Source organism: Mauremys mutica, chromosome 5, assembly GCF_020497125.1.
Source record: "Mauremys mutica isolate MM-2020 ecotype Southern chromosome 5, ASM2049712v1, whole genome shotgun sequence".
Classification (NCBI taxonomy): Eukaryota; Metazoa; Chordata; order Testudines; family Geoemydidae; genus Mauremys; species Mauremys mutica.
The window spans coordinates 29,128,747-29,154,903 of NC_059076.1; the positions used below are offsets into that span (position 1 = coordinate 29,128,747).

At 40.4% G+C, this 26,157-nt stretch overlaps 1 protein-coding gene across 4 annotated transcripts in view; it reads left to right on the forward strand.

Annotated features, from left to right (window-relative positions):
- PDLIM5 (PDZ and LIM domain 5) overlaps window positions 1-26,157 on the forward strand; it is a 214,829-nt gene that overhangs the window by 158,565 nt on the left and 30,107 nt on the right. For 3 of the 4 annotated variants that reach the window (XM_045019724.1, XM_045019725.1, XM_045019727.1), the window contains one exon: window positions 17,127-17,311. In XM_045019724.1, coding sequence (XP_044875659.1) covers window positions 17,127-17,311 — 185 coding nt within the window. Of the gene's footprint in view, window positions 1-272; window positions 356-1,214; window positions 1,375-1,966; window positions 2,102-17,126; window positions 17,312-26,157 lie in introns of all 4 variants that reach the window. The other variant, XM_045019723.1, reaches the window with a different exon arrangement.

Genomic DNA, 26,157 nt, shown 5'->3' on the forward strand with positions numbered 1-26,157 from the left:
GAAAAATGCAGTGAAGGGGAAAATTGGGGGAAGTTGATTTTTTTTTTAAATAGTGATTCAGTTCAATTTTTAAATAGATTTGTAGCAAGGAAACTTTGTAAGGCTTACTGCTATTAGTCAGTAACAGTAACCCTATACTTGACTTTTTTCTGGAAGGCAAGTGTTTTATTTTGTCATATTCATTTGCATTTCATGATCCTTGCTATTGTTGCCTAAAATATGCTAGATGTGAATAGAATGTTCTTTTACCCTCTCGATATTTTGGGGGGTAGGCATTATCTATTTGTGCCTTCTTTTGAAACAAGTCCTTTTGTTAAAATCTCAGGCTCTCAGTCTAGATCATCTTTAAATCATGCATGGTAAAATGTATGCTGTGCACACAGCGGACTGTTAGGTGAAAGCATGGCAATATCTCTATTTAAATCAAAGCTGCACTGCAAAATGCTGTTGTCATTCACATGTTTGGTTTAGTTATTTCTGAAACCGATTGAAAAATGGTGTGGAAATTAAGTTGTAGTTTTCCAGGGTTCCTAAATGGACTTTATTTTGTTCAAAATATTTTTCAGTATATTTATCTTTGGGTTGGTTTTGTTTTTATTTGTCTCTCCCCCTTTTCTTTTTATTCTCCTCCCTCCTGGGGACAGTGATTTGGGGGGAAGAAGGGTAAGAAAAAGTGGAGACAGAGGTACGGAGGGAGGTGAATAGAAGGAAAACCTGGAAAATATTGATTTAAAAAAAAATTCTGATGTGCACTAGTTACTTGTACCTTAATGTCTTTTTTAAATTGTTTTTGATATAATATTATGCCGATTCTGACTTTAAGGCAATCAGCAGAATAACTTTCAAACTCATTTTGATGCTCTCATGAAGAACTAGACAGAGAATCGAAGACCCTGATCCTACAACATGCTATGTGTGCGTGGACCCTTGCACCTACACTAAGTTAGTTGTAGGCTAAGGGCCCAAGGTTGTGAATTGTACCTAATTAGATTTTTTTTTTACTGAAAGCTGTATTGATCATTTAAGAGTGTTGTTCATAAGAGAAATCAGTTTTTCCATATTAATGTTTAAGGGTCAACAGAGAAGTCTTTCCACCAACTTATGTGTTGAAATGGCACCTTAATGATGGCACAGTTTTCAGTGATTTTTTTTTTCAAGCTGCTTCTACTATTTCTTGGCTGAGATCTCTTTCCTTTCTCTGCTTTCTCCTCTTTTCAATGAAAACTTCTACACTAGAAAAGTGCTGCCTGAAAGTCCATTGGAAGATCTGCCCAAGTTTTCTCCCATTCCTGTTCCTTCTCCTTCCAGGCAGAGCTCAAAAGTTATGAGCAGTGCTGCCGCTGCCGTGTCTGCTGCTGTTGCTGTACGGGCCAGGTAGAAATCAGCTGTAAAACGGAGCCTTTTTAATTTTTATCAATCTGTTTCAAAAAGCTCATGCTCATACAGGAGTTAATTGGGAGAGATGTAAAATCAGAAATGGTTAACTTTCACCTTAGCAGTATGTGCATGGGGTTAGAATAGAGTCAAGGCTCCTATGTTCTACTCCCAGCTCTGCTATTGGATAAGTCTGGGACAATAACTTTAACTTTTCTGAGTCTGATGATGCCCATTTTCTATCTGGATAAATTAATACCCCCTTGCCTTGCATGGTGGTTGAAGATTAATTGATATTTATCAATAGCTTTTAGATCCTTAGATGCCACAGGGACATATACTGGGACATTTTCTGACTATCTAAACATTTATTATGTTTTTAGTTATTAAATGATTTTTGCAGACACTGAAGTGGTTTCTCAATAAGTTTCTCAAGGGAGGGAGTGATCACTTTCCAGTTATATTTCTTGTCACACTCTTATGGAAACTGTTGGGAAGCTCGGATCTCACATGTTTTTTAGTAGTTTCTGTCAGTTTTCATCTTTGTGGGGATAGCTAGTGTATTTACCAGGTCTTTCTAAATGCTTGCTAGACTCTCCGATCCTAATGTGTATCGTTCGCTCTTGGATGCCCTTCTCATCACCCCTATCACTAAACCTCCTCCTCTACAAAGTGTCAGGCTCTCAAGGAAATCAACAAGTGCTTTGGAGTTGCAAAAGAAAGAGAGGTATTGTATGAGAGTGGTGCTCTTTTTGTCACTGAAGGCTAATAAGACACGAGTTTCTGTATTGGTGTCTTTTTTCTGTTGACTGCATCTTCTAAGTGATCTGTCTGATATGCTCTCCTGCATGATATCACTGGTCCAGTATACCACTGAATCCACCTCTTTGCAGAACTAATCTGCACTTTGGTGGTCCTAACATAGTTGATGTCCCATTAATTGAGCAAAAATGTCTTACCTACAGTTGTGTGACTTTGAGGTACACAGTACAGTTTGTAGTGCACAGTCATTTTTATGGAGGCATGACCACTCCGGTTAAATTATTGGAGAAGAAACAAAAAATGATCACTGGGGACTTCTCGTACGAGTGAGATATTTGCAACAGTTTCATGATCAAGAAAGCCACATGTTAAGCTATTGGAACAAAGAACTTCTATTTCTCAAAGGTTGACTTTTCATATATATAAAAATAACTGGCATGTTGTACAGCAAATAAATATTTGTAAACATAATTGCCATTTATACCCTTTGTTCAAGTTCTGGTGACGTTAGATGTACCAGGACTTTTTATTCCTGTTTCCCAGCTGCAACTATGTTAGAATCAGCTTCCTTGGAAGCTACTGGTATCTAATGGACTTCATCCTCAAAGCCACAAATCTGTATTGGTGTTTTTAAATGGCAATGGTTCATTAATAGTGTTCAGCAAACACCTAATGGAGGAACTTCCAGATGGGTAACACTGCACTTACCAACACTGTTTCTCTTGGATAGAGAACTTTTAAGGAGACAGCCCAATTTTTAGGTGCAGCTGAGCTCCACTTGCAGCAAAAAATGGGGAGGCAAGGCAAAGGTACATTTTTCTCTGGTATTCTGGGGCTGCTGACATCACTTTGGACCTCAGAAAAAGTTAAATCAGCCTGTTTGGGGGGAAGTTGCCAAATAGATTGTAGGCATGTGAGGAAAAATATCCTCAAACCATTGATTTTCAAAGTTTCATATTTTGCTGTATCAACTTTTAAACAGAAATGAAGAAAATTATTTTTTGTTAGGGCAGGCTTAAGTTCATATAGTAAATTAAGAACCGGCTGTCTTTTTTTCTTTTGTGACATCCCGTAGAGATTAGTCTTCTACGTGCAGCAAAATGAAAAGCCCTTTAGAAGCTTTGAAAGCTTTTATAATACTCTTGACACATTTGAATGCATTGGTTGAAGTTCTGAAATCAATCGTATTGTCACTGACTTTAGTAGAGCCAGGATTTCATCCATGTCTTTATTCCCTACATCATTAATGGAGTTGGAAAGTTATGGTGCTTATAACTTAATTCACTGACTTCAATAAAACAGAACCCACTTGGTGTTTTTTTCCTTGTTGCTGTTTCTTACTGGAAATTTTTTTCTTTGTGAAGTCACAAAGAGATGCATTGAATCAAGTTGCAGAGAGCAGCTCTAACAGTAGAAAAACAACCAGTCTCTGAGATTAGCTGTGACACTCCCAACTGTCCCCTGACAGCAAGTGAGCTGCAGTTGTTATGGATTAAACAGCAGTAACAATGCAAACTTGAGAGAATTCACGTTGCTAACACTGAAAATTTATTGGTCTAACTTTTATGATGGGAGGATCGTTTTTATTTCTAAAAGGCTTTTTGTTGGTTTGGTAACAGAGAAATTATGACTTTGTGTTAGACATTTGAAATTCCTGAACTGACTCCATTCTGACCATGTCATCTTGGGTGAATGTTCTGGGTGTGTCTCTGGTTTGGAAGAGAGCATTTTTTCCAGTTAATTCAGGAATTTTCTTCCCCCTTCCCCCTTTTTGGGTAAAGTTATCGTGTAATTTTCAAGGTTAAATTATGCAGAGCAGATGGAAGAGGAGGAGAAGTTTTTAAATGTGCTACTGACTCAAACACCATGAGAGGGAAGTGAAATTCAGGGACAGCACTTGTACAGAGAGGGAGAATGAGGGGTAAACCTGGGGATGCATTAGTCATTCTTAGAGTTGCTCAAGAATTTTTCAAATGCTTTTTTTTTCCACTGAAAAACGCTACTCCATCAAAACCTGAACTGTTTGTGGGGAACGGTCAGTTTCAGCAAATTTCAAAATAGTCCAAACCTCCCGTTTTGACATTTTTCTAAGTGAAAAATTTTGTTTTTTCAGTTCAAAATGACTTGTTTTGAAATTTAACTTAATTTATACTAAAATTTTTAAAACGAAAAGGTTGAAATTGAAACAGCATTTCATAATTATTTAAATAAAACATTTTGATTGACCCAAATTGAATTTTTTTTGTTAGTTGATTCTTGAAAATTTGAGATTTCTACTTTGTTCCAGTTGAGGATGGGGACGTTTTTTTTTAAATCTCAAAAATTCTTGCGGGATGGGAAAACATTTCTTGGCCAGCCTGTGTCACTTTGGCAATTGGCCTTCCCAAAAAGCTCTTCAAATTAATACCCAGAGAGCAGGAAACCCTGAATAAAACACTTTAAATAGTATCAACAGACTTTGTTTTTAAAGACTGTTTTTTCAGGCATTGAATTATTTTTAATTAGATCATTTAAAAAAGAAATTAAAACCTGATCATGCCCCTTTAAGGATGCTTCATTCTCTGGGCTACCTCAATTCTGAGCTCTGCAGGCAGGTATTGGTGTTGGGTCCTGGATGGTGGTATCACATACATGTATTTTTTATTCTATTTAGTTGATTTAAATCAACAAAACTTCTTACTAATTCCACAAATTGGACATGAACCAAGAGGGTTAGCTCAGAACAATGAAAGAGAAAATTAGACCAGAAATTAAAAAAAAAAAAAAGTGTTACACTTCAGGTCAAGACAGTGCTCAAACATCTCCCTCATATCCTATAACCCCAGTGCAAATATAGATAAAAGGACTGCTTACCAGTCGATGGAAACAAAACGTTGTCTCATCATTTGATAATACAAGAGTCACCTGGCTACGTTCAAACCCAATTAGGGTAAATAAGCAACCATCTTCCATTTAAGATAAGCGTGTATTACAGTAAAAATGGTAAATTATGACAAAGGACAACAGCCCTGATGAGATTTCAAGGAAATAAATCAGCAGAAATGAGAAATGAGCCATTAGAATGTGTATGCGATACTTGCAACATGCATTGTCTTGAAATAATACATGCATAGGACGTAACGCTGAAGATTATTTTAAGCAGCAGTCCACATGATTGCACAACTTAATGGCTAGTAATCAGCTGTAATAGGAATTGTGCATCCTTAGCCAAAGAGGAGAAGGCACTAAATTATACAGTAGGAAAACCCTTCTGAAAATGGGACTGGTGCAATTTAGAACATAATATGGGTAATGGATCATGGACAGCTTTGTTGTTTTGTTTTTCTTAGACACGTGTTAAGTTCATTTTGCAAAATAACAAATATATTGTTAGTCACCCGTTATTATCAGGTCTTGTGTTTTGGATATGTCTTATTTGTTCTAGATGTGCTGCCTCCTCCTCTTCGTCCTGATCTGGTGGTCTGTGGTAGACCCCATTACCATAATGTCACCTCTGTTTATTACCCCTTTTATCGTTGCCCAGAGACTCTCAACTAGTCTGCCTCCCACCTCCTTCTGGGCCTCAGAACAAGAGTATATATTCTTGCTCCATAATGCAGCACCGCTTCCCTCTTTACCCTGCCTGTCTTTTCTGAACATGCAGTACCCCTCTATATCGACATTCCAGTCATGAGACCTATCCCTACTATATGTGAAGCAAAGGAGTGACATGCTTTCTATTTTAATTTGAAAAATTCAGATTTTTTCCTAAAAATAATCCCTATGGCAACTACTCTTGCTGAATGGCAGCATTTTAGAGGGAGCATAATAGGAACACAATGCAGCACTGTCTGTACCTTTCTGCTTCACGTACCTGGTACATTACAGCCTGCAGAATTACTTAAAAGGAATGTAGCATGTCCTCATAGGATTAAAACTCTGAGGCAATACACTTCTGTTTATTCTGAAAGAAGCTTTGAAGTTGATTTTTAGAGTGCTGCTGATGTTGGGATTATATATGCTCCTTAACAGAACTTGATTTGAAAAACAGAGCATGAATAACATTGCCTCACCCACCCTATTTCTTTTTTAATCCTAGGATGTTTTTTCCTTTACAAATCACTGGAACATTGTTACCTTTAGCAAAATATAAATATTTATATTTTTACTGTGGAGTGTAAACACCTTTTTATAAAGATGAATGGGATTGTTGTGGGGGATTGGGAATATGTTACAATTTCTCTTGACTTTTCTCTCTATATTCTTGGCACCAGGTATTCTATTCAGCAGGGAAATTACAGTTATCTACAAACATTATGTAATGGCTTTTGCTTTTTTCAAACCATATGCAGATTATAATAATGTACAGATTTTTGTCATCACCTCATGCTTGGTTTCTTTTTCTTGAGAAGCCACAGCATGGCAAGTCATTTCAGATCACACGGGTAGTCAGTATGATCCCCAAAAAATTGCACATTTAAGCCAGAATTTTAGCTGAAAAAACTTGTTGCATATTTTTTACTTTAAAGTTGCAATGGTGTCACTATATAGAAGATTATCACATTTCCGGGACGGGGGAAGAGGGTGGGCTGGTGTAAGAGGATAACAAAGCTTACTTAGGTTAAAAAATTTCAAGGCGGTGACTAGCTATCCAAATTAGAGATCCATCCTGGGCTAAAAGAGCCATGTTGTTTAAGCAAGAAGGGGATAGAAAATGTAGTTAGGACATATGGAGGTGGTGTGAGTGAATTTTGTCCAGCAATTAAAAATGTACTAAATAAATTAATTCCCTTGTCTATTTGATGTCTCTCTAGGTTAGGGTGTAATGGCCATTTCCAGATATTCTGGAACATTGACTTAATCCTCCAGATTCCCTTCACTCGCCGAAGAAAAGCAGTTTGAACTCAGTGATGCAGCCTATCTATACAATGAATTGCATGTGTTTTTTATGGAGCTGTGCAATGAACAGCAAATGCAGGTTTCCCATTTTCTGTCTAGTAGGCCATCTGCTAGCTTGGACACAATGTGTAATAGGTGTTCTGTAGAGAAAACTGTAGGACTAACTTTGGACAGCTAAGACAAGAGTTGGGATACTGGCATTTAATCAAGAGTGCTGAATCAATTGAAGTAAAAGTCCCTTCTTTATGGTTGCATATACTTTCAGTAAATACATGTTTCCCATGATACTGCACATGATCTATTGATCTTGTAGGTGCATAGTTGCACCTACAAGTGATTGAGAGTCAGGATTCTTGGGGATATTCTCAACTATCCCGTTTTCTTGCTAGGTGGCTTTGGGTGAGTCACTACAATGATCTGCCCTTCAGTTTATAAAAAGGTAAAATAATGTTTCCCGACATTGACATTGCAAATTTACCATGAAAACGTCAGATTAAAGGTCCTCTTTCTTTCTCTCCATCTCTAGTGTAAGATGAGCATTCCTATAAGTACAAATCTTTAGTAAAATTGTATGAGCAGTTTATTCAAACATCTGTTTGTATGCAGCACAGTCTTGTTCTGCCTGAGATTCATATTTAACTATTGTGTGGTAAGATTTAATACAATGGACGATTTATGTCTTTATTAAACCATTCGGGTTTAGAAGTAATGAAACTGAATCAAGGCTATCGTATTCCATTTGGATTTGTGAGGCTCCAGGAAAGATGAGGTGCCCCATTTTTTTCATGGTTTTTATAACTTCCCCCACTTTGTCATAAGGGATTTGGTATTCTTCAGGGAAATTAACTACACAGATTTCCAGGTCATATGGAGAAGACATTTGCAGACTGATGCTTAAACTTTCCATAACCCCTTCTTTGTACAAATTTGCTCAAGACTGCTGGGAGCTCTTTCTGAAAAGACACTGCTTCTAGGCTAGGAGATGGAGTTAAAACACCATTCATACAGAACGGTGTTAGCAAAATATGCTATTCTGAAGGTGAAGTTTAGTGTGGTGATCTTTTCAATGAAGATGGTGGTGATGGCTATTCACATCCAATCTCCAAGTATGGAACAATGTGGTCAAGCAAATGTATCGATCCTGGATGTTCGTTCAAGGCATATTGTATAACATTACTTCTCTGTTGGTTGCTATAAGCATGGAATTAATTTTCACTGAAAACTAAAATCAATTTTCTATAATCTACCCCTGTTCTCCCTAAGTGATGCAATTCCCTGTTATTCCTAGCATTATCAAAGAAATTACGAACCTTAGCACAGAACAATTTCTTGAACTGAAATTAAGTAGCTATATATTTCTACACTGATCTTCTCAAAAAGGATGCTTTGATTCCTAACTCACTTGATTAAAATGTAATGCTTTTTAATGCAGAAACTTGAGATTTCCAGAAGGCTACCTAAGCAGTCACTTAGAAGTACACTTAGCTTGTAGAAAATGACACTTAGCAAGCTGGTTTAACTGCACACAAAGTAGTAAATTTTAAAAAAAATTGTATGGTGCACAGTAAAGGAATGGATGGGATGTATGCCAAGTGGAAGAGAGAACAAATGGTACTGGAAATTGGGGGGGGAGGATACAAATCTATCTGAAATTTTCATATTTTAGAAGAATATCTCCTTCAAAGCTCCCATTCATCAATAAACTTGTCACCTTTCCTAAGAAGTAGCAAGAAAGTAGATTTTTGTTAATTAAAAACAAAAAGCCATGTGCACCCTTGTCAGCTGCTAACAAGATATTTTAATTTAGGACATTTTCAGTATTTGTGACTGTTATACAGCAGCTCCATGCATTCCAAAAGAGCTTCTGAAGCATTAGAAACTTCAATTTCTTCGTGGCTCTGAAAATATCTCTAGCTGCTGGAAACGCCAGGGAGCAATAACATGTCTGTCTAAATGCAGTTTTGTTTCAGTTCTGTGGAAGTCCGAATGATTTTATTGGCTGCCCTCTGTGGAAAACTGGCGTGTACCAGACTGAGGCATTCCTAGTTACACACGTAATTAGGAAAGCCTAAGTCACGGGTGCTTTGAGTTAGTGTGTTTACAGGTAAATCAACTGGCTTCTTATTTCTGTAATCAGAGTTGAGGGGAAACAGCAGTAGATTATTAAAACAGTTAATCCCCACTAAATGACATCCAGTGAAAGGAACATTGTACTGTGTACATTTTTGGTCACTTCTCCCTGCGGGCTTGTAATACATAATTTCTGGAAGTTGAGTCAAGCCTTGGTAGCTTGTGCAGGGAAGCATGTGAAGTTCTACCTTACATTTACCAGCTCATTAGCATTAAAAGTTATACAAACACATGACACATTCATACCTCATATAGGGGCACAGCTCATGCTTTTTACAACAAGAAATCAGACTTAAGAATCATCTTCAAAATATGTATCTCTAATGCACATGCAACTTCCAACTGCCAGGCCTGCACTCTTCAGTGGATTCCATAAGCATTGTGAGCTTATTTCACTTTATTTTTCAGTTAAGCTTGTCAGTCTGTCCACTATACATTTTAGTTTTATTCATATTTCTCAGCATTAAGTTAAGCACCTAAATTAGATAGCAACTTCTGACACGTGTTCAGTTTCGTCTTCATTCTCCTAATCTTAATGTACAGTAAAGATCCAAAAGCAATTTGGGAGGAACTAGTACTTGTCTCACACTTCACCTATCATCATTTTATTCTGTTCCATTCAGGTTTTTAGATCACTCTCAGCTACCATAATTTCTGGGTGCCTTTTAGCAGTATTTTAAGCAACATGACTAACATCTGTGGTGTGTTTTGTTCTGTTGCTCATCCTCTTCCCCAGGTGAGATCTGTGCATGCAGGGTAGTGGTTTGATTGCTCATTTAGTTTCGTTTTCAGTGTACATCCTATTCTGATTTGCATAGAGAAGACAAGTCTAAGAAGTGTATCTTGCACTTCAAGTGAAAGGTTTGTGATGACTCTTAGTCCTGGTGGGAGTTAATTACACAGTCTCAGCACAGAAGAGCTTTATCCTTATGGAAGAAAGTTTCATTGTGCCAGAGTAGTGGAGAGTCAACCTCTGTCTTAATCTCTGGTTTTAAGTGCCCAGGCTATTGGACAGAGATCTTGAACTTAACTTGATAATAACCATCCTTTTTTTTTTCCCCCTGAACACCAGCCTGTTCACCCATCCAACCTGGAATGCCTTTTTTTTAATTAATTTATTTTCCTTAACTATTAATTAAATACCTAAAGAATTTTAGGAGCACTAGTCTCAGAAAGTCAATAGGACTTGTGCTCTAAATCCCCTAGGCACTTTTGAAAATCTCTCCCATAGACTTAATAAGGTAAAAAAAATCAGTTCTTAAAAGCAGTATCATCTTTCTTCCAGCCAATGTGGTTTTCGTTATTTCTAGAAAGATGTGAAGCTTTCTTTTTTGAAAAGGAACAGGAGCTCTATTTAAAAAAAAAATTAAAAAGGATTAAAATTGGCAAAACTTTAAGGCTTTGGCATAGAATTATACAGCTCTTCACCCTGAACATTGTTGGGAGAACTCAGAGGCACTCATGTTATAAATCTTGGTTTAAAAAAAATGGATTTCATCATTGCTATACTCAGTACATTTGTATTTTTAATTAGTACACTGAATAAGCAGTTTAGTGTTATCTTTGTTAGCCTCCACAGCTGTTAATTTTTCTTGACTTTCATTAGTACTTTTTTCTGCCTCTTGTATTATTTTCTCCAGATCAGACATTTTTACAGATAGTAAGTCTAATTTATTCTTAAAGGAATCAAATCAGACGTCTAAATCTGACATTGCTAGAAGAATATTCTCAAGTGTAACCTTAGTATTAACTGCTGAAATGAAACTTTGTATCGATTATGGCCAATTTTTGACAATGTCATGCACTGTAGTAGTTTTCTCCCTCTCTCCTCTTTCGCCTTGTAACTTTAGTCCCATTTGAAGTCTTCAAATAGGACAAAAATAACAAGGAGAAAGAGGAGAGTGGTGTAAAAATCAGACTTCTAAATCAAATGTTGCTAGAAAGTTCTCTGAGGATGCCCCAACACTGCTTTGTTGCTTGCATTTGGGAGGCAGAAATGATTCTGCAGAGGGACAGAATTTATTTCCGTGAGGCACAGGATATAAAGCAATAATACTGTAGAAGCCTAGAAATATGTCGACAAAAAAACAGCAAGGTGGGCCACTTCGTCGGATTCACCCACGAAAGTTCATGCTCCAATACGTCTGTTAGTCTATAAGGTGCCACAGGGACTCTGCTGCTTTTACCAGACTAACACGGCTACCCCTCTGATAAAGAGAGAGACAGAGCATTTCCTGAGATCTCCTTTTTTGGGGGCCCTCAGTGAGTAGCAACAAGTCCTTCATGGGGAAAGGTAGGCTTTAACTCCTCCACTCTGATACTGCCTGTAGGTGGGGAACCTTATGATGGAGGCTCTCAGATAGCAGCAGCCTGTCAATTAAATTTTTGACAGTTCTTAGGGCTGGTCTTCACTATGGGAAGATGGACACTGCTACAATCGATGCAGCAGGGGTCGACTTAGTGGGTCTAGTGAAGACCCACTAAGTCAACCGCAGAGCACTCTCTGGTCGACCTCAGTACTCCAGCTCCCTGAGAAGATTAAGGTAAGTGGACAGGAGAGCGTCTCCTGTTGATGCAGCGAAGTGAAGACACCGGGGTAAGTTGACTTAAGCTACATCGACTCCAGCTACATTATCCACGCAGCTGGAGTAGCATAACTTAGGTTGACTTACCCTGGTAGTGAAGACAAGCCCTTAGTATGTAAAGGAATATATTCAACTCCCATTTGTTAGAAACAGACAGAAGGAGCAGGAAGAGGTGTCAGAGTTCCATCTCAAGGGCTGCTGAAACCATTGGCTTGGAACTTTTCTCTTGTTAAGTTTCTTCCTTGGTTACATCTGGAGCACAGTATTGTGGACTCTGAGCATTCAAAAATCAGAACACTGGCTTAAAAACAAGAGATTTTCTTTTAAAAAAAATAGTATTGGGCTCTTTTTATTTGCTTTTTGGTTTTAAATGAAATCTGGGAGTCTCACTTAATCCCAGGACTCCAGGAGCTGAAGCTTTAATAAAAACACAAAATATCATGAGATTGCCAGCTGCTGCTATCTGAATCAATGAGTCACAGGCAGTGAGCTGTCATAATCTATAGCTTCAGATCACTACAATCGCAGATATTTAACTTAGGACGGAAATAGCAAAGTGCTTTAGGCATTCCAAATTGCACTTCTGTACATATTTCAAGTTTAGTATGGTTAAAGATGACTTGTATCACTATATAAACAAAAATAAATCCAATTGTTGGCCCAACCAAATAAAGCAACAGCTGAAAGCGGCCTTAAAGACTGCAATTGTCCACTGGGTTTACCTCTGTCATCCCATACAATTTTTTTTTAAATAAGATATTATAATACAGCAAGCTGCCATGTTTTCAACATCTGGTACTTCCACTTTGGGAAGTTGTTTTTTCCATTTTTGAGCCAGATTCTCCAATGGTGCAAGTTGGCTAGAATGAATGCAAGTCAATGGACCTTACTGATAGCCTCTCAGAATCTGGCTCCACCTTGCTAATTTTTTAAAAACAAAGCTGTCTTTGTGCAAAGGAAGTTGTTAATTCAGTAGGATTTTCTTACATGTGCTCTTGTATGAGGGAACATATTTTACTTTAAAAGTTTGTCAGTTGGTGATTGGTGTTTGGAGTGGAGGGAAAGGAAACTGCTTCAATTTTTGTTAATGGAGGAAGAAAATAAGTCTCCTGAGAAAATCCTCAATATATAATGAGGCTCTTGCCTGAGTGGCTGTGATGGTGGGTATATCAAATCAACTTGGAAGTCTAGGAGATGTGTTTTTGAGCACACTCATTCGGGAGGTCCTCAGTCTTCCCTAAATACACAACCCCATTAATCAATCTCTGACTGAATCATGGACACAAATCAGAAAGGGATTTGTGGGGAACATTAGCACTTGTAAGACTGGTTTCCATATTGACTGAGTTTTTAGGACCAGATGAATGTGGTCTAAAACTACTGGTGTGGGAAAAACTTGGAAGAACCAAGGGAGCAGAAAAAGAAATTACTGTCAGCTTTGCTGAATAACTTTCATTTTTTGAGGCCTTTGTGGGAGTAAGTTTACTTATATCTGAGGGGCCTGAGCCAAAACCCATAAAAGTCAATGAAAAGGCTGCCATTGATTTCAGTGCGCTTTGGATCACAGCCTAAGTTATTACTATATTAGTGCTTGATTGATTTATTATTTTTTTTAAACAGGGCCGTAACCTCACTTCCCTTTTCTTTGTGAAACCACAGTTTTTTTGCAGCACCCTTTGTATCATTTGGAGATCCTGCTTGATTTCTTGGTGCTTAGACATTCAAATAACATTTACACCAATAGGTAATCACACATACAGAAAGGGAGGCTACGTTCACAAAACCCAAAAAACATAGGCGCTGTCTACACTTACAACACAACAGTAACAGGAAGGGTTCTTCCATCACTGTAGTCAATCCACCTCCCCGAGAGGTGATAGCTAGGTCGAAGGAAGAATTCTTCTGTTGACATAGCACTGTCTACATTGGAGGTTAGGTAGGCATAGCTACACATCTCAAGGGTGTGGGAGACGTAGCTGTGCCGATACAAGTTTTCAGTGTAGACCAGCCCTTAGGCATGTATTGTGATAATGAATTGCAAACCAAATAACGTCCAAATAAACAAGCATGTCATCAGTGTTTGGACTTCAAATTTCTCATAAACATACAATGAAAACAGAAAATCAAAATCAGTAACAACATTTTAACCATGACACCGCCTGGAAAAATAATCTGCTGTTTAAAGGTCACTTTGCTTTTGCTGTTACAGGATCTTCCTAAAGAAAGCCAAATTGTGGCATTAAGGTCAGATGATCACTGAGATTAAATAACAAAAAAGTTAGCACTGAAGTACAAAATGTGCTTTATCATAGTATTAGGATGCATGGAATACAGTATTTAAGAGTCAGTATAAGAATATAAGCAGATACAGACTATGCTCATGCTGTCCTGGGGTATGGCTGAATTCCCTGTTTCTCCTCCTGTCATTCTCTGCCACAGAAAGACAGGCTATTATAAAGGGTGATTGCCCCCCCACCCCACCCCCACTGGCCTTTAAAAATGATTAGACTGCAGAATATGCTTACCTTCTCTGATGGGAATTTCCACAGCATGGGACTGAGCAGTGAAAGTGCCTATGTCTCCAGTTCCTGAGTTATCCTAGATCACTGTAAACACGAGAACCCAGTGGTCTGGGAAGGGTAGTGGATGGAGAATTGTTAGTATGGTCCAAGATGATGAAAAGTTTTAACTATCAGGATGGGGACCTTGAATGAGTTGGACACGGATCAGAAGTCAGTTGTAGAATCCAGGTCATTGTTGTGGTGTGCTCTTGGGATGAGAGACTCTGCTGTACTTTTAAGGGAGGGGGGAGAAGGGCACGCTAGAGTGGCTTTAAGCCACCTTTGTACTCTCTCAATGCTGGGTTGTTTCAGGGCCTAGAGATACTCTTTGACATAATTGGACAGCACTGAGGGGCTATTCAACTTACAGCAGCCTATCCTGGCTACACTGTGGATGGCACCATTGCTCAAAATCTCCACATTGCTGCATACTGCGGTCCAGACTGTGACATGGCTCTCTCACCTATTGATTATTAGCTAAATTGGAAAAGATGGGGATCAGTATGAAAATTGAAAGGTGGATAAGGAACTGGTTAAAGGGGAGACTACAGTGGGTCATACTGAAAGGTGAATTGTCAGGCTGGAGGGAGGTTACTAGTGGAGTTCCTCAGGGATCGGTTTTGGGATCAATCTTATTTAATCTTTTTATTACTGACCTTGGCACAAAAAGTGGGAATGTGCTAATAAAGTTTGCGGATGACACACAGCTGGGAGGTATTGCCAATACAGAGAAGTACTGGAATATCATACAGGGAGATCTGGATGACCTTGTAAACTGAAGTAATAGTAATAGGATGAAATTTAACAGTGAAAAGTAAAAGGTCATGCATTTAGGGATTAATAACAAAAACTGTTGTTATAAGCTGGGGAGGCATCAGTTGGAAGTAACGGAGGAGGAGAAGGACTTCGGAGTATTGGTTGATCACAGGATGACTATGAGCCGCCAATGTGATATGGCCGTGAAAAAGCTGATGCGGTCTTGGGATTCATCAGGCGAGATATTTCCAATAGAGATAAGGAAGTGTTAGTACCATTATACAAGGCACTGGTGAGATCTCATCTGGAATACTGTGTGCAGTTCTGGTCTCCCATGTTTAAGAGGGATGAATTCAAATTGGAACAGGTTCAGAGAAGGGCTACTAGGATGATCCGAGGAATGGAAAATCTGTCATATGAAAGGAGACTCAAAGAGCTTGGCTTGTTTAGCCTAACCAAAAGAAGGCTGAGGGGAGATATGATTCCGTGCTATAAATATATCAGAGGAATAAATACCAGGAAGGGAGAGGAATTATTTAAGCTCAGTACCAATGTGGACACAAGAACAAATGAATATAAACTTGCTATCCAGAAGTTTAGACTTGAATTAGATGAAGGTTTCTAACCATCAGAGGAGTGAAGTTCTGGAACAGCCTTCCAAGGGGAGTATTGGGACAAAAGACATATCTGGCTTCAAGACTGAGCAATTAATTTGTCTTTGACTTCTAGCAGTAAATATGCCCAATGGCTTGTGATGGGATGTTAGATGGGGTGAGATTTGAGTTACTACAAAGAATTCTTTCCTGGGTGTCTGGCTGGTGAGTCTTGTCCATGTGCATTTAGCTGATCGCCATATTTGGGGTTGGGAAGGGATTTTCCTCCAGGGCAGATTGGCAGAAGCCTTGGGGGGGGTTTCGCCTTCCTCTTCAGCGTGCGGCACGGGTCACTTGCTGGAAGGTTCTCTGCACCTTGAAGTCTTTAAACCATGATTTGAGGACTTCAATGGCTCAGACACAGGTTTGTTACAGGAGTGGGTGGGTGAGATTCTGTGGCCTGCATTGTGCAGGAGGTCAGACTAGATGATCATAATGGTCCCTTCTGACCTTAATGTCTATGATTCTATTATTTTCACTAGCAAGTACAGCGTTATTTTAAAGGTTTCTTACTAAAATATTTTTCAAAGATAAATACTAGGATTTTTAAAACAAGTAATCCTGCACAAATCTTTGAGATCCTTGTGCTTTCAAACAGTTTGTGGAAATCAGAAATGAAGCATTTTCTTCCAGTAGCTTAATTAGTGGGCACTTACAATGCATGTGAATTCCAATTAACGGCAATTGTCAAAGGGTAATAAATATATATATTTTTAAAGCAGAACTGTACAAACCTTAAGACATAGAAACAACTTTAAACTACTTTAAAAAGGCAATATAAAATATTACATACATGCTGGTATGAAACCACTAAAGCTCTTTTCAAATACTAAAATAATCAGATGTGGGAATGTAGTTGCCCATCACTTACATGTGTCAGTCATTTTTGTGCTGACGATTTTATGGACATATGGACACTTCCAAGAAGAAAATGTTAATATATTTAAAAAGTCAATAATGGAATAGTCTTAAAGTCATGCTGAGTTTAAGGTAGAGGATTCTGCCTCTTTAGAAAAGATGCTGTAAAAGGGATTTTTATGTTGACTATTTGCAGAAATTTTAAGAAAATTGCTCTAAAAAAGTATATAACAGGCCTTAGCAGGAACATTTGTTTCTAAATATGCAGTAGTCCAAAAAAACCCAAAACTCTCAGTAAGAGAGATTATACACAGCGGAGAAGAGAAAAGATAGGTGGGCTTAGTTTTTAAATAAGTTTTGATTTTAATAGGGGTCTTGAGGACAAGGTTTTATAGGATTTGGGACCAATCTATGACTTTTTGCATAAGACAAAGTAATTTCAAGTATGATTATGATAACTGCTCATGCAACTCATGCTTTAGTATGAATGGAGAACTCTTCACACCTGGGTCTTACAGTATATGTGTGTTCCTGTTTGGGTAAGAAATACTCTTTTTGTCTCTGAACAGTGATTCCCTGGAGGCTTCGCAGCCTGTTGCTTATGCTGCTGCCTCAGTGAGGAGCATGCCCGTAAGTCCAGACAAAACTGACACCAGACCAGCTGCAGCTAATACCACATCTGCTACAGCCTTTAAACCAACCGGACCTCAGAGTGCTGTCAAATACTCAGGTTGGCAACCTTCAAACCAAGCAGGTAACTTTAAAGAAGCCTTTCTTATTCACTTAGAGAACTTTAGACACTTATTAAAATAGTCAAGTTTATTTGACTATAAGAATTAAAACAATATTTAAATTCAGATTAAATAATTTGGATTGCACATCCAACTTTGTCATTTAACAATATTCATTGCTGTTACTTTTTAGGTCAGTTCAATTTTAAATATAGTTGTGGGCCTGACCCTATCTTTTTTTGTGAATGTCCCATCTATGTAATTGATTTTCTTCTTATGAGTAAAAGTTGAAACCTCAAGTCCTTAGTTTGTTTATTAAAGTCAGATAAATGATATTTAAAATATTATAAGTGGACATTTCCCAGATGTGTGTAAGGTGTATGAAGATATATTTTGTCTGTGAAGAAGAAACATACATGTAGCATGTTGCCTCTATGCCCTTCTCCCAGCTGGATTTTATTTATTTTGAAAATCATTCATCGGCATTATGCGGAGCTTGTTACATGTTCGGTATTTCTGATTTGTTACCTTCGGTACCAAAAAGAGAATATGCAATTTTTTTAGTTTTTGTAGTGCAGATTTTAAAGGTTGGTTCCTGTAAGAACAATATGAAAGCTTAGTAAAATTTGTCCATGTGCACCAATGCTGAGATAGCTTTCTAATGGAGAATACACTCATGATCTTTTTTTAAACCAAAAGAGCAAGACAGTGGTGTGATCCAGGAGAAAAGGTGTTTATTTGCAATAAGTATTTGTTCTAAGAAATATAGCACATGAAAATTCATCTTCATTTTGTGGTAATGACATGTGTACTATATTGAGATAGTATAACCCTTTTTAATTACACTGCTTCCCAAACTGAGATTATCTTTGGCCCCAGGCTGTACTTGAACATGGATTTGAAAATAACCAGGGAAGTTTTTATTCATCAAATTATAACTATCAGTTTCCTTGTAAGAATGAAATGGGTTTTCTCTCTTGCGCTTCTGATGCAACGTGAGCCATTAAGTATCTTTTTTTTAACCCTACTATTAAGGGAGTTTCCTTTTTTGAAAAAAATCCATACAGGCTTGAAGATAAATCTCAATGAGCCCAATGTAAAAATGGAGAGAGAACATATGGTGTTAATGCTGGATGTTTTATAATGGGGTCTTTGGAACATATGGTCATATTATTGTCTGTTTAATAAAGACGCCAATATATTCTGGTTTGAACAGGCAGTACTACCAAAGATCCTCATGATGGCAGTACACTGTCACTTGTATCCTCATTTGTAGCATTGTCACAGAGTAAGGATCTTCTTAAGGCAGCAGGATATTACTGACACAGTTACAGTTTGTTTAAATTTAAGTCGGTCTATATTTTTACTAATTTTTTTCTTTAAATTAGCTGTCTTTAAAAATATCCTCTTAAAGTTATGCATTCAGATCATCATGCAGTTGTAGCAAGCATTGCTGTGAATATGGTACCTGTGTGTATTAAATAGTGACATGTCACATTAAATATTTGTCTAAATTATGAATTCTTTCCCAGTGTACTAGTGCTTGTTTCCACAAGATGATTGGTTTATTTTACTTGCAGAGATCCATTTCAATACTTGGCGTTTCAGCAGTATGACAGTCAATTTCAATATGTTGATGGGAATTTCATTGCAAAATCCCACTACTGCAGCGTTAATGTAAATGTAATGCTTGGGATGGATTTTGGGGGGGGGGGGAGCGCGTGATGGGTGCCATATAAGCATGGAGGAAGAAAGATGTATAAGGATTAATTAAATCAGCTTTCTTACAGTATATTCATATATTTACAAAGATTAGTATCCCTTGAAAAATTAGTATTGTATGTTGGTGATACAAAGCAGAAACACAGCCTGATTTATTTTTTGAAATCCATTGCATATTGTCTTTGTTGCTCATGAGTTCAGGGCTTCTGATGGTTTTTTTTGCTTTTTCGTGTTCAAGCATTTTCTAAGAATTTCAAGTCTTCGAGACATCTGTATAGTGGAGGGAGGGCTGCGTGTGTAAGTGTTACAGTTTTACATCATTAAGCCTTGACAATGTTCCTATTAACATTTGACAATTCTAAGAGCCATACAAACTGATTCTGTCAGATCAAAAGTCTGTATTAATGCGAATCCCAGCTAGGCTGTTAAAATGAGGTATTCTATTTGAATGAAAGCAATTTCATTCTGTGTGCTAGCAGGCACAAGAGAGTGGCTGGTGCAGTAAAGCATTAGGTTGAATAATCAACACCTAACCCCATGGACAATAAAGTAAAAAAACAAAACAGAAAGCTTCCTTCATCCTAGTTCAAGGTGATCTGATAACTGTAGAGAAGTTCTATGCAGACAGTGACCGTAATCACCGTTAGCCTATTGTCCTGCTGTAGAGTTTGGTGGTAGATTGCTTTAGGAGAACCAGCTTAGATTGCCTTAAATATAGCCAGCTTCCTTGGGAGCTACATCTCAGGTCACTATCTTTTCCAATAAAAATATAACAAAGGCTGGGGTAAAAGTATCATGAGAGGTGAGGCTTTCTGGCTTTCATTATGTCATGTTTTACTTATCCTGCTGTACTTTAGAGTGTCTATGTCAAAATGCTGTTTGGTTGTTAAAACGCTGAGCGGGGGGGAGGAGTAGAATTTCTGCCATTTCTAAATGTTTTTTATTTTGTTTTTTAAACCATCTGAGTTTCAGTCTGGCGGGCAGTATAGGTAGGTATACTTGTCACTGTGTTAAGAAATAATGAAGAGGCTGCATTTCATGATTTGATTGAAATGTTAACAGCCGCCAAGGTATCTCAAGCTTGACCAGAGATTATATTACAGGTTTCGTTTGAGATCTGCCCTTTAAACCTGACGTAAGCTCACCTGTGGTTTTAGATAGCATGTGTTACCCAGAAGTCTTTGAAGAAGGTAGTAATGCAAAACCAGCAGATGAAAGAGATCTAGGCATGGTTACAACAGCATTACAGCAGAGATTGGATCTTCTTCTTTTTCTCAGGCATATATTTTACAAAATGGAAACCTTCAAGGTCTCCCTGAGCCTAAACTTACTCACTGAAGTTAAGACCAGCAACCTTTCTCTGACAAGCACAACTCCTCAGGAGTTTAGCTTTTTGGATAAAAGTAATCATGCTTTTAAGAAACATAACAAAATTTTGAACCATTTCAAGGCATATTTTATATTCAGTCACTAATTCTATTTCCTGGTTGTATTCCTGAAGCTTTCTGTGTCCTTGGTAAGTGAAATTCCTGACACTTCACAGTCTAAAAACAATTCAGGCCAGATTTATAAAGGTATTTAGGAGCCTAAAGGTGCAGATCTAGACTAAGTGGAATTTTCAAAGGTGCCTATTTGTCACATAATGAAAGTAATTCAATGTCTTTCTAAGGCCTGGTCTACACTAGGACTTTAATTCGAATTTAGCAGCGTTAATTCGAACTAACCGCTCAACCGTCCACACCAGGAAGCCATTTAATTTGAACTAGAGGGCTCTTTAGTTCGAATTTGGTACTCCACCCCGACAGGTGGAGTAACGCTAAATTTGACATGGCTAGCTCGAATTAGGCTAGGTGTGGATGCAAATCGAACTTAGTAGCTCCGGGAGCTATCCCACAGTGCACCACTCTGTTGACGCTCTGGACAGCAGTCCGAGCTTCGATGCTCTGAGCAGCCACACAGGAAACGACCCGGGAAAATTTGAATTCATTTTCCTTTCTGGACAGTTAGAATCTCATTTTGTGGTTGGACATCGGGGCGAGCTCAGCAGCACCGGCAGCAATGCAGAGCTCTCCAGCAGAGGAGTTCATGTAATCTCTGAATAGAAAGAGGGACCCGGCTTAGACTGACCGGGAACTCTTGGATCTGATCGGTGTGTGGGGCGAGGAGTCTGTGCTTTCGGAGCTGCGCTCCAACAAACGGAATGCAAAGACCTACGAGAAGGTCTCCAAAGCCATGATCCAGACAGAGGATACAGCCGTCATGCAATGCATCGCCGCGTGAAAACCAAGGACCCCAGACAAGGCTACCAAAAAATCAAAGCGGCAAACGGACGCTACGGAGCCTGCCACCAGTGCCCCACCAGTGACCATGGACTCTGATGATGGGACAGTGTCGACGGACAGTTCCTCGACAATGTTCACGGACGGGGAAGATGAGGAAGTGTTTGTGGAGGACAAGGCAGGTGAGAGCGCTTACAACGCTGGTTTCCCCGACAGCCAGGATCTATTCATCACCGTCACGGAGATCCCCTACCAACCCTCCCCGGCCATGAACCCGGATCCTGAATCAGGGGAAGGAGCAGTCGGTAAGTGCTTTAACCATGTTAACTTTTATTCTTAATATAACAGGAATCTGAAGTGTGTGAGAAGGAGGTCTCTCTATATATGGTGATAGAACAGAAATCCTCCTGGGAGATCTCCACGAAGCTCTCCTTCCGTTAATCAATAAGCATCAGCAGGAGGTTCCTGGGGAGAGCTGCCTTATTGGGTGCTCCGTGATAGCACCCCTTTCCGCGCGAGGCTTTCATGCGGTATTCAGGGAGCATTGCCTCCCCGACCACGGCTGCATCGGTCCGTGGTTCGTGATAGATTTCACGCAGCATGCGCTCTCTATCTCCTTCAGTGCCCGTCCTCACGGTGATCTCGCTAGGAGACTCATGCATCTAATTAGGGGAATTACTGTAATGTTACGCCTGGTCCAAAGTATTTTTAAAAAATCTCCGGACAGACGGCATAGCACAGACTCAGCACGCTGCTGCGACACGAGCGTAACGGAAAGCCAAAGAATCAAATGGACGCTCATGGAGGGAGGGGGGACTGAGGACGCAAGGTATCCCACAGTTCCTGCTGTCTCCGAAAATGATTTGCATTCTTGGCTGAGCTCCAAATGCTTCTAGGGACAAAAACAGTGTCCGCAGTGGGTCAGGGCATAGCTCGGCAATTTACGCACCCCCCCACCCACCCCCAGAAGTGAAAGGGAAAACAATCCTCTCTTGACTTTTACATGTCACCGTATCTTTACTGAATGCTGCAGATAGACGCGATGGTGCAGCACTCAACACCAACATCCTTGCTTCCCCCACGCTATGGATGGCTGATGGTGCAATACGACTGGTATCCGTCGTTGTCGTCATCAGCCTATTGCCACATGGGGCAGTGCAAAAGGACTGGTAACCATGCGTACTAGCATCTGTCAGGTCGATCAAGGGCGCCTGGCCCTAATTTTTCATGGTAGATGGTGCAGTATGGCTGGTAACCGTCCTCATCATTGCAACAGGGGGCTGAGCTCCATCAGCCCCCACCCTTCCTGTGTAAAGAAAAGATTGAATTGCCCCTGGACTAGCAGAGGGATGATGGGCTCCTTCATCCACAGTAATTAATGTCCTGCCTGGACTATCATTGCAGCTGGAGGCTTCCTTCCACTCATTTCTCACAAACAAGTCACTGTGTCTTATTCCTGCATTCTTTATTACTTCATCACACAAGTGGTGGGACAATGGTATGGTAGCCCAGGAAGGCTGTGGGAAGGCCGGAATGAACAGGTGGTGTTGTTGCAGGAGCACCCCCTGTGAATAGCATACAGCTCCAAATTTATGCAGGATCGGACACAGAGCAGCTGTGCTCTCTGGTTCTATGATACAATGGTTCTCTAGTACACTTGCCCATAATCTAGTCAGGACTGATTCTATTTTTAGATACCAAAAAGGAGGGATTGACTCAGGGAGTCATTCCCAATTTTTGCTTTTGCGCCCCTGGCTGCTCGGCCAGGGGCACTTATGACAGCACCAAATGGTGCAGTGCAAAAGGACAGGTAACCATGCCCATCTTATTACCATCTTATTACCAATTTATGGTATGGTAGATGGTACAATATGGCTGGTAACCATCTCTGCTGTCATGCAAAAGCATGCTGCTGTGTAGCGCTGCTGGACCGCCTCTGTCAGCGGCATCTAGTACACATACGGTGACATACACAAAAGGCAAAACAGTGTCCATGGTTGCCACGCTATGGCGTATGCCAGGGCAATTCTGGGAAAACGGGCTTGAAATGATTGTCTGCCGTTTCTTTCCCGGAGGAAGGAATGACTGGCGACATTTACCCAGAATCCACCGCGAAAATTATTTGTGCCCCAGCAGGCACAGGGGTCTCAACCCAGAATTCACAGAGACAGCCTAGACTCAGTTAATTGTTCGCAAAAATGTATCTTTGCAAGGAATTCACTCCCTGTTTCCCATCTCACAGCTTCCACTGTCTCCAGACCTGCCACAGCAGGGAAGGGGGTTGTTAATTGCATAGGACAGTCACCTTTCCCAGGGTACAGACACGGGGGCAGGATCAGCAGCGGGTCACACACACAGTGCAGTCAGTAGGCACCATGGTCGGTATGGGAGGTGGTTTCCAGGTTCTGTGTGGGCGGGGGGGATGTGCAGAGGCTGGCAAAGATTAGGCGGCGAAAGAAAAAGACAAGGGACAAGATGTTCGATGAACGTATGGGCTGCTACCTAGCCGAGGTGGACCAGCAGAGCCAGTGGAGGGAGACCGTCTCTCTGTACCAGCGCTCACACAGCGAACGGGAGGAGAGGTGGCGTGAGGAAGACAAGCAGGCGACTCAAACAATGTTTGGACTAGTGAGGGAGCAAACGGACACGCTCAGGCGCCTTGTGGATGTTCTGCAGGACCGCAGGAGCACAGAGCCCCCCTGCAGTGTATCTGCAACCGCCCTCCCCCGCCACAAAGTCCCATACCCCCCTCACCCAAAATAACCAGAAGGAGGGGCGCCAGAGGCCGTGTAAACTGTCACTGCACCCCAGCAGAGTGCTCAAGTACCAAAAAGCTCTCATACCCTACATTTGCAGAAGTCGTTCCCTTCCGGACTCACACAAGTCCCAATCCCAGTTCCATCCCCTGAGTGTCTACTTCAGTAATAAAAATACTTTGCTGTTAATTACTGTTTCCGTCATGTTTTTTCAAAGAAGACTGTGTTTGAATGGGGGGCGTGGGGAAGGGGGTTGTTAATTGCATAGGACAGTCACCTTTCCCAGGGTACAGACACGGGGGCAGGATCAGCAGCGGGTCACACACACAGTGCAGTCAGTAGGCACCATGGTCGGTATGGGAGGTGGTTTCCAGGTTCTGTGTGGGCGGGGGGGATGTGACTTTGTAGCGGGGGAGGGCGGTTACAGATCTTATACAGCGGTCCTTGTCCTGGACCGCTGAGTCACGCAGCAAAGGAATCTGTATCCGTACTTCTCCGCCACAAGGTCACATATCCCCCCGCACACAGATTTCGAAAAAGAGGGATGGCAGGCTCCGTTGAAAGAAGCATTCCGGCACTGCGGACCGCTCTAGGAGCAGGAGCCTGTCATTCGTTGAGTTTAGAGACGGTCTTTACATCACCGCACACCCTACCCAGCACAGTCTGCCTCCCAGTTTCAACCCTTTAACGCAAAGTCATGAATAAAGAAACCTTTCTTCAGTAACATTGGGACATGTATTTTATGTTTACACGTGTGTTGGAAGTGGGGGAAACGGGGTGAACGGGGTATGTAACCGAAGAGGAGAGTCAACAGTCAGTGTGTAAAGAAACAGGGGCAGGTTCAGCTTCTCTGTAAAGAAACTGAACAGTCACAGGTCACGCTGCTCACTGGTATTTGAAGAGTTCCTTGTCGCTGTCCCAGGCGCCTGTATAGGGCTTCATGAGCAAGTGCATTAGCGGGCAGGCTGGGTCCCCGAGGATGACTTTAGGAATCTGCTCATCCACAACAGTTATTTCGTGGTCCGGGAAGAAACTACCTTCCTGCAGGCGTCTGAGCAGCCCACAGTTCCTGAAAACACACGCATCATGAACCTTGCCCGGCCACCCGACGTTGATGTTTGCAAAACGTCCCCTATGGTCCCCCAGTGCTTGCAGCACCATTGAAAAGTAGCCCGATTTCTCATCAGCTGACTGTGGAAGAGGTGGACGATAAAGTGCGAGGAGGAGAAAACGGCGATGATCGCAGCGGGCTCCATGCTTGCAGTGCTGTGGCGTCCGCGCTGTCACTGACCAGAAAAGTGCACGAACAGATTGCCCGCAGGCGCTTTCAAGGAGGGAGGGAGGGAGGTTGTGATTGACGGTTCAATGACGACATTTACCCAAAACCACCCTCGACACATTTCTCCCCCCAGCAGGCATTGGGGGCTCTACCCAGCATTCCAATGGGCAGCGGGGACTGCGGGAACTGTGGGATAGCTTCCCACAGTGCACCGCTTCCAAAGTCGACGCTGGCCCCGTGAATGTGGACTCAGAAATTCGAATTAGTGTATTTAGTATGGATACACAAATTCGACTTCATAAGGTTGAATCCACAAATTCGAACTAAGTTGATTCGAAATAGTCTTGTAGTGTAGACAAGGCCTAAGAAGAAAGCTGGTTCTCGTTTTTACTAACATGAAATGCGTGTGTACAGCAGTGTTAAAATGTATTTCATACTTTTAAGCAGCAAATTTGCCCTTCATAAAAGTGGATGTCTGTCTTAGGAAATAAAAGGTAGAAGAAGTCTGTCCATATTCATTTGCTATTAATAGCAAGTTTGTAACATTTGAAGATTGTTTCAAGCAACAGCTTCTAGTATTAGTGGCATTTGGGGCAGTTTTAAAATTGTATGTTGAACATCACATCATGCTGTGTCCGTAACAAAGCTGAACACAGTGGTAGGATTCAGTGTGGTGTCCAAAGAAGCTGCAGACATGGGTGATTGGACGCATGTCCTATATACATAGCATGAGCATTATGGGTAGTTTTAGTTATATAACTTTAGTCTACACCAATCAATCACTAGTCAGGGTAATGTCTTCTAGTATGCCTACAATAAGCAGCAAATAGAGT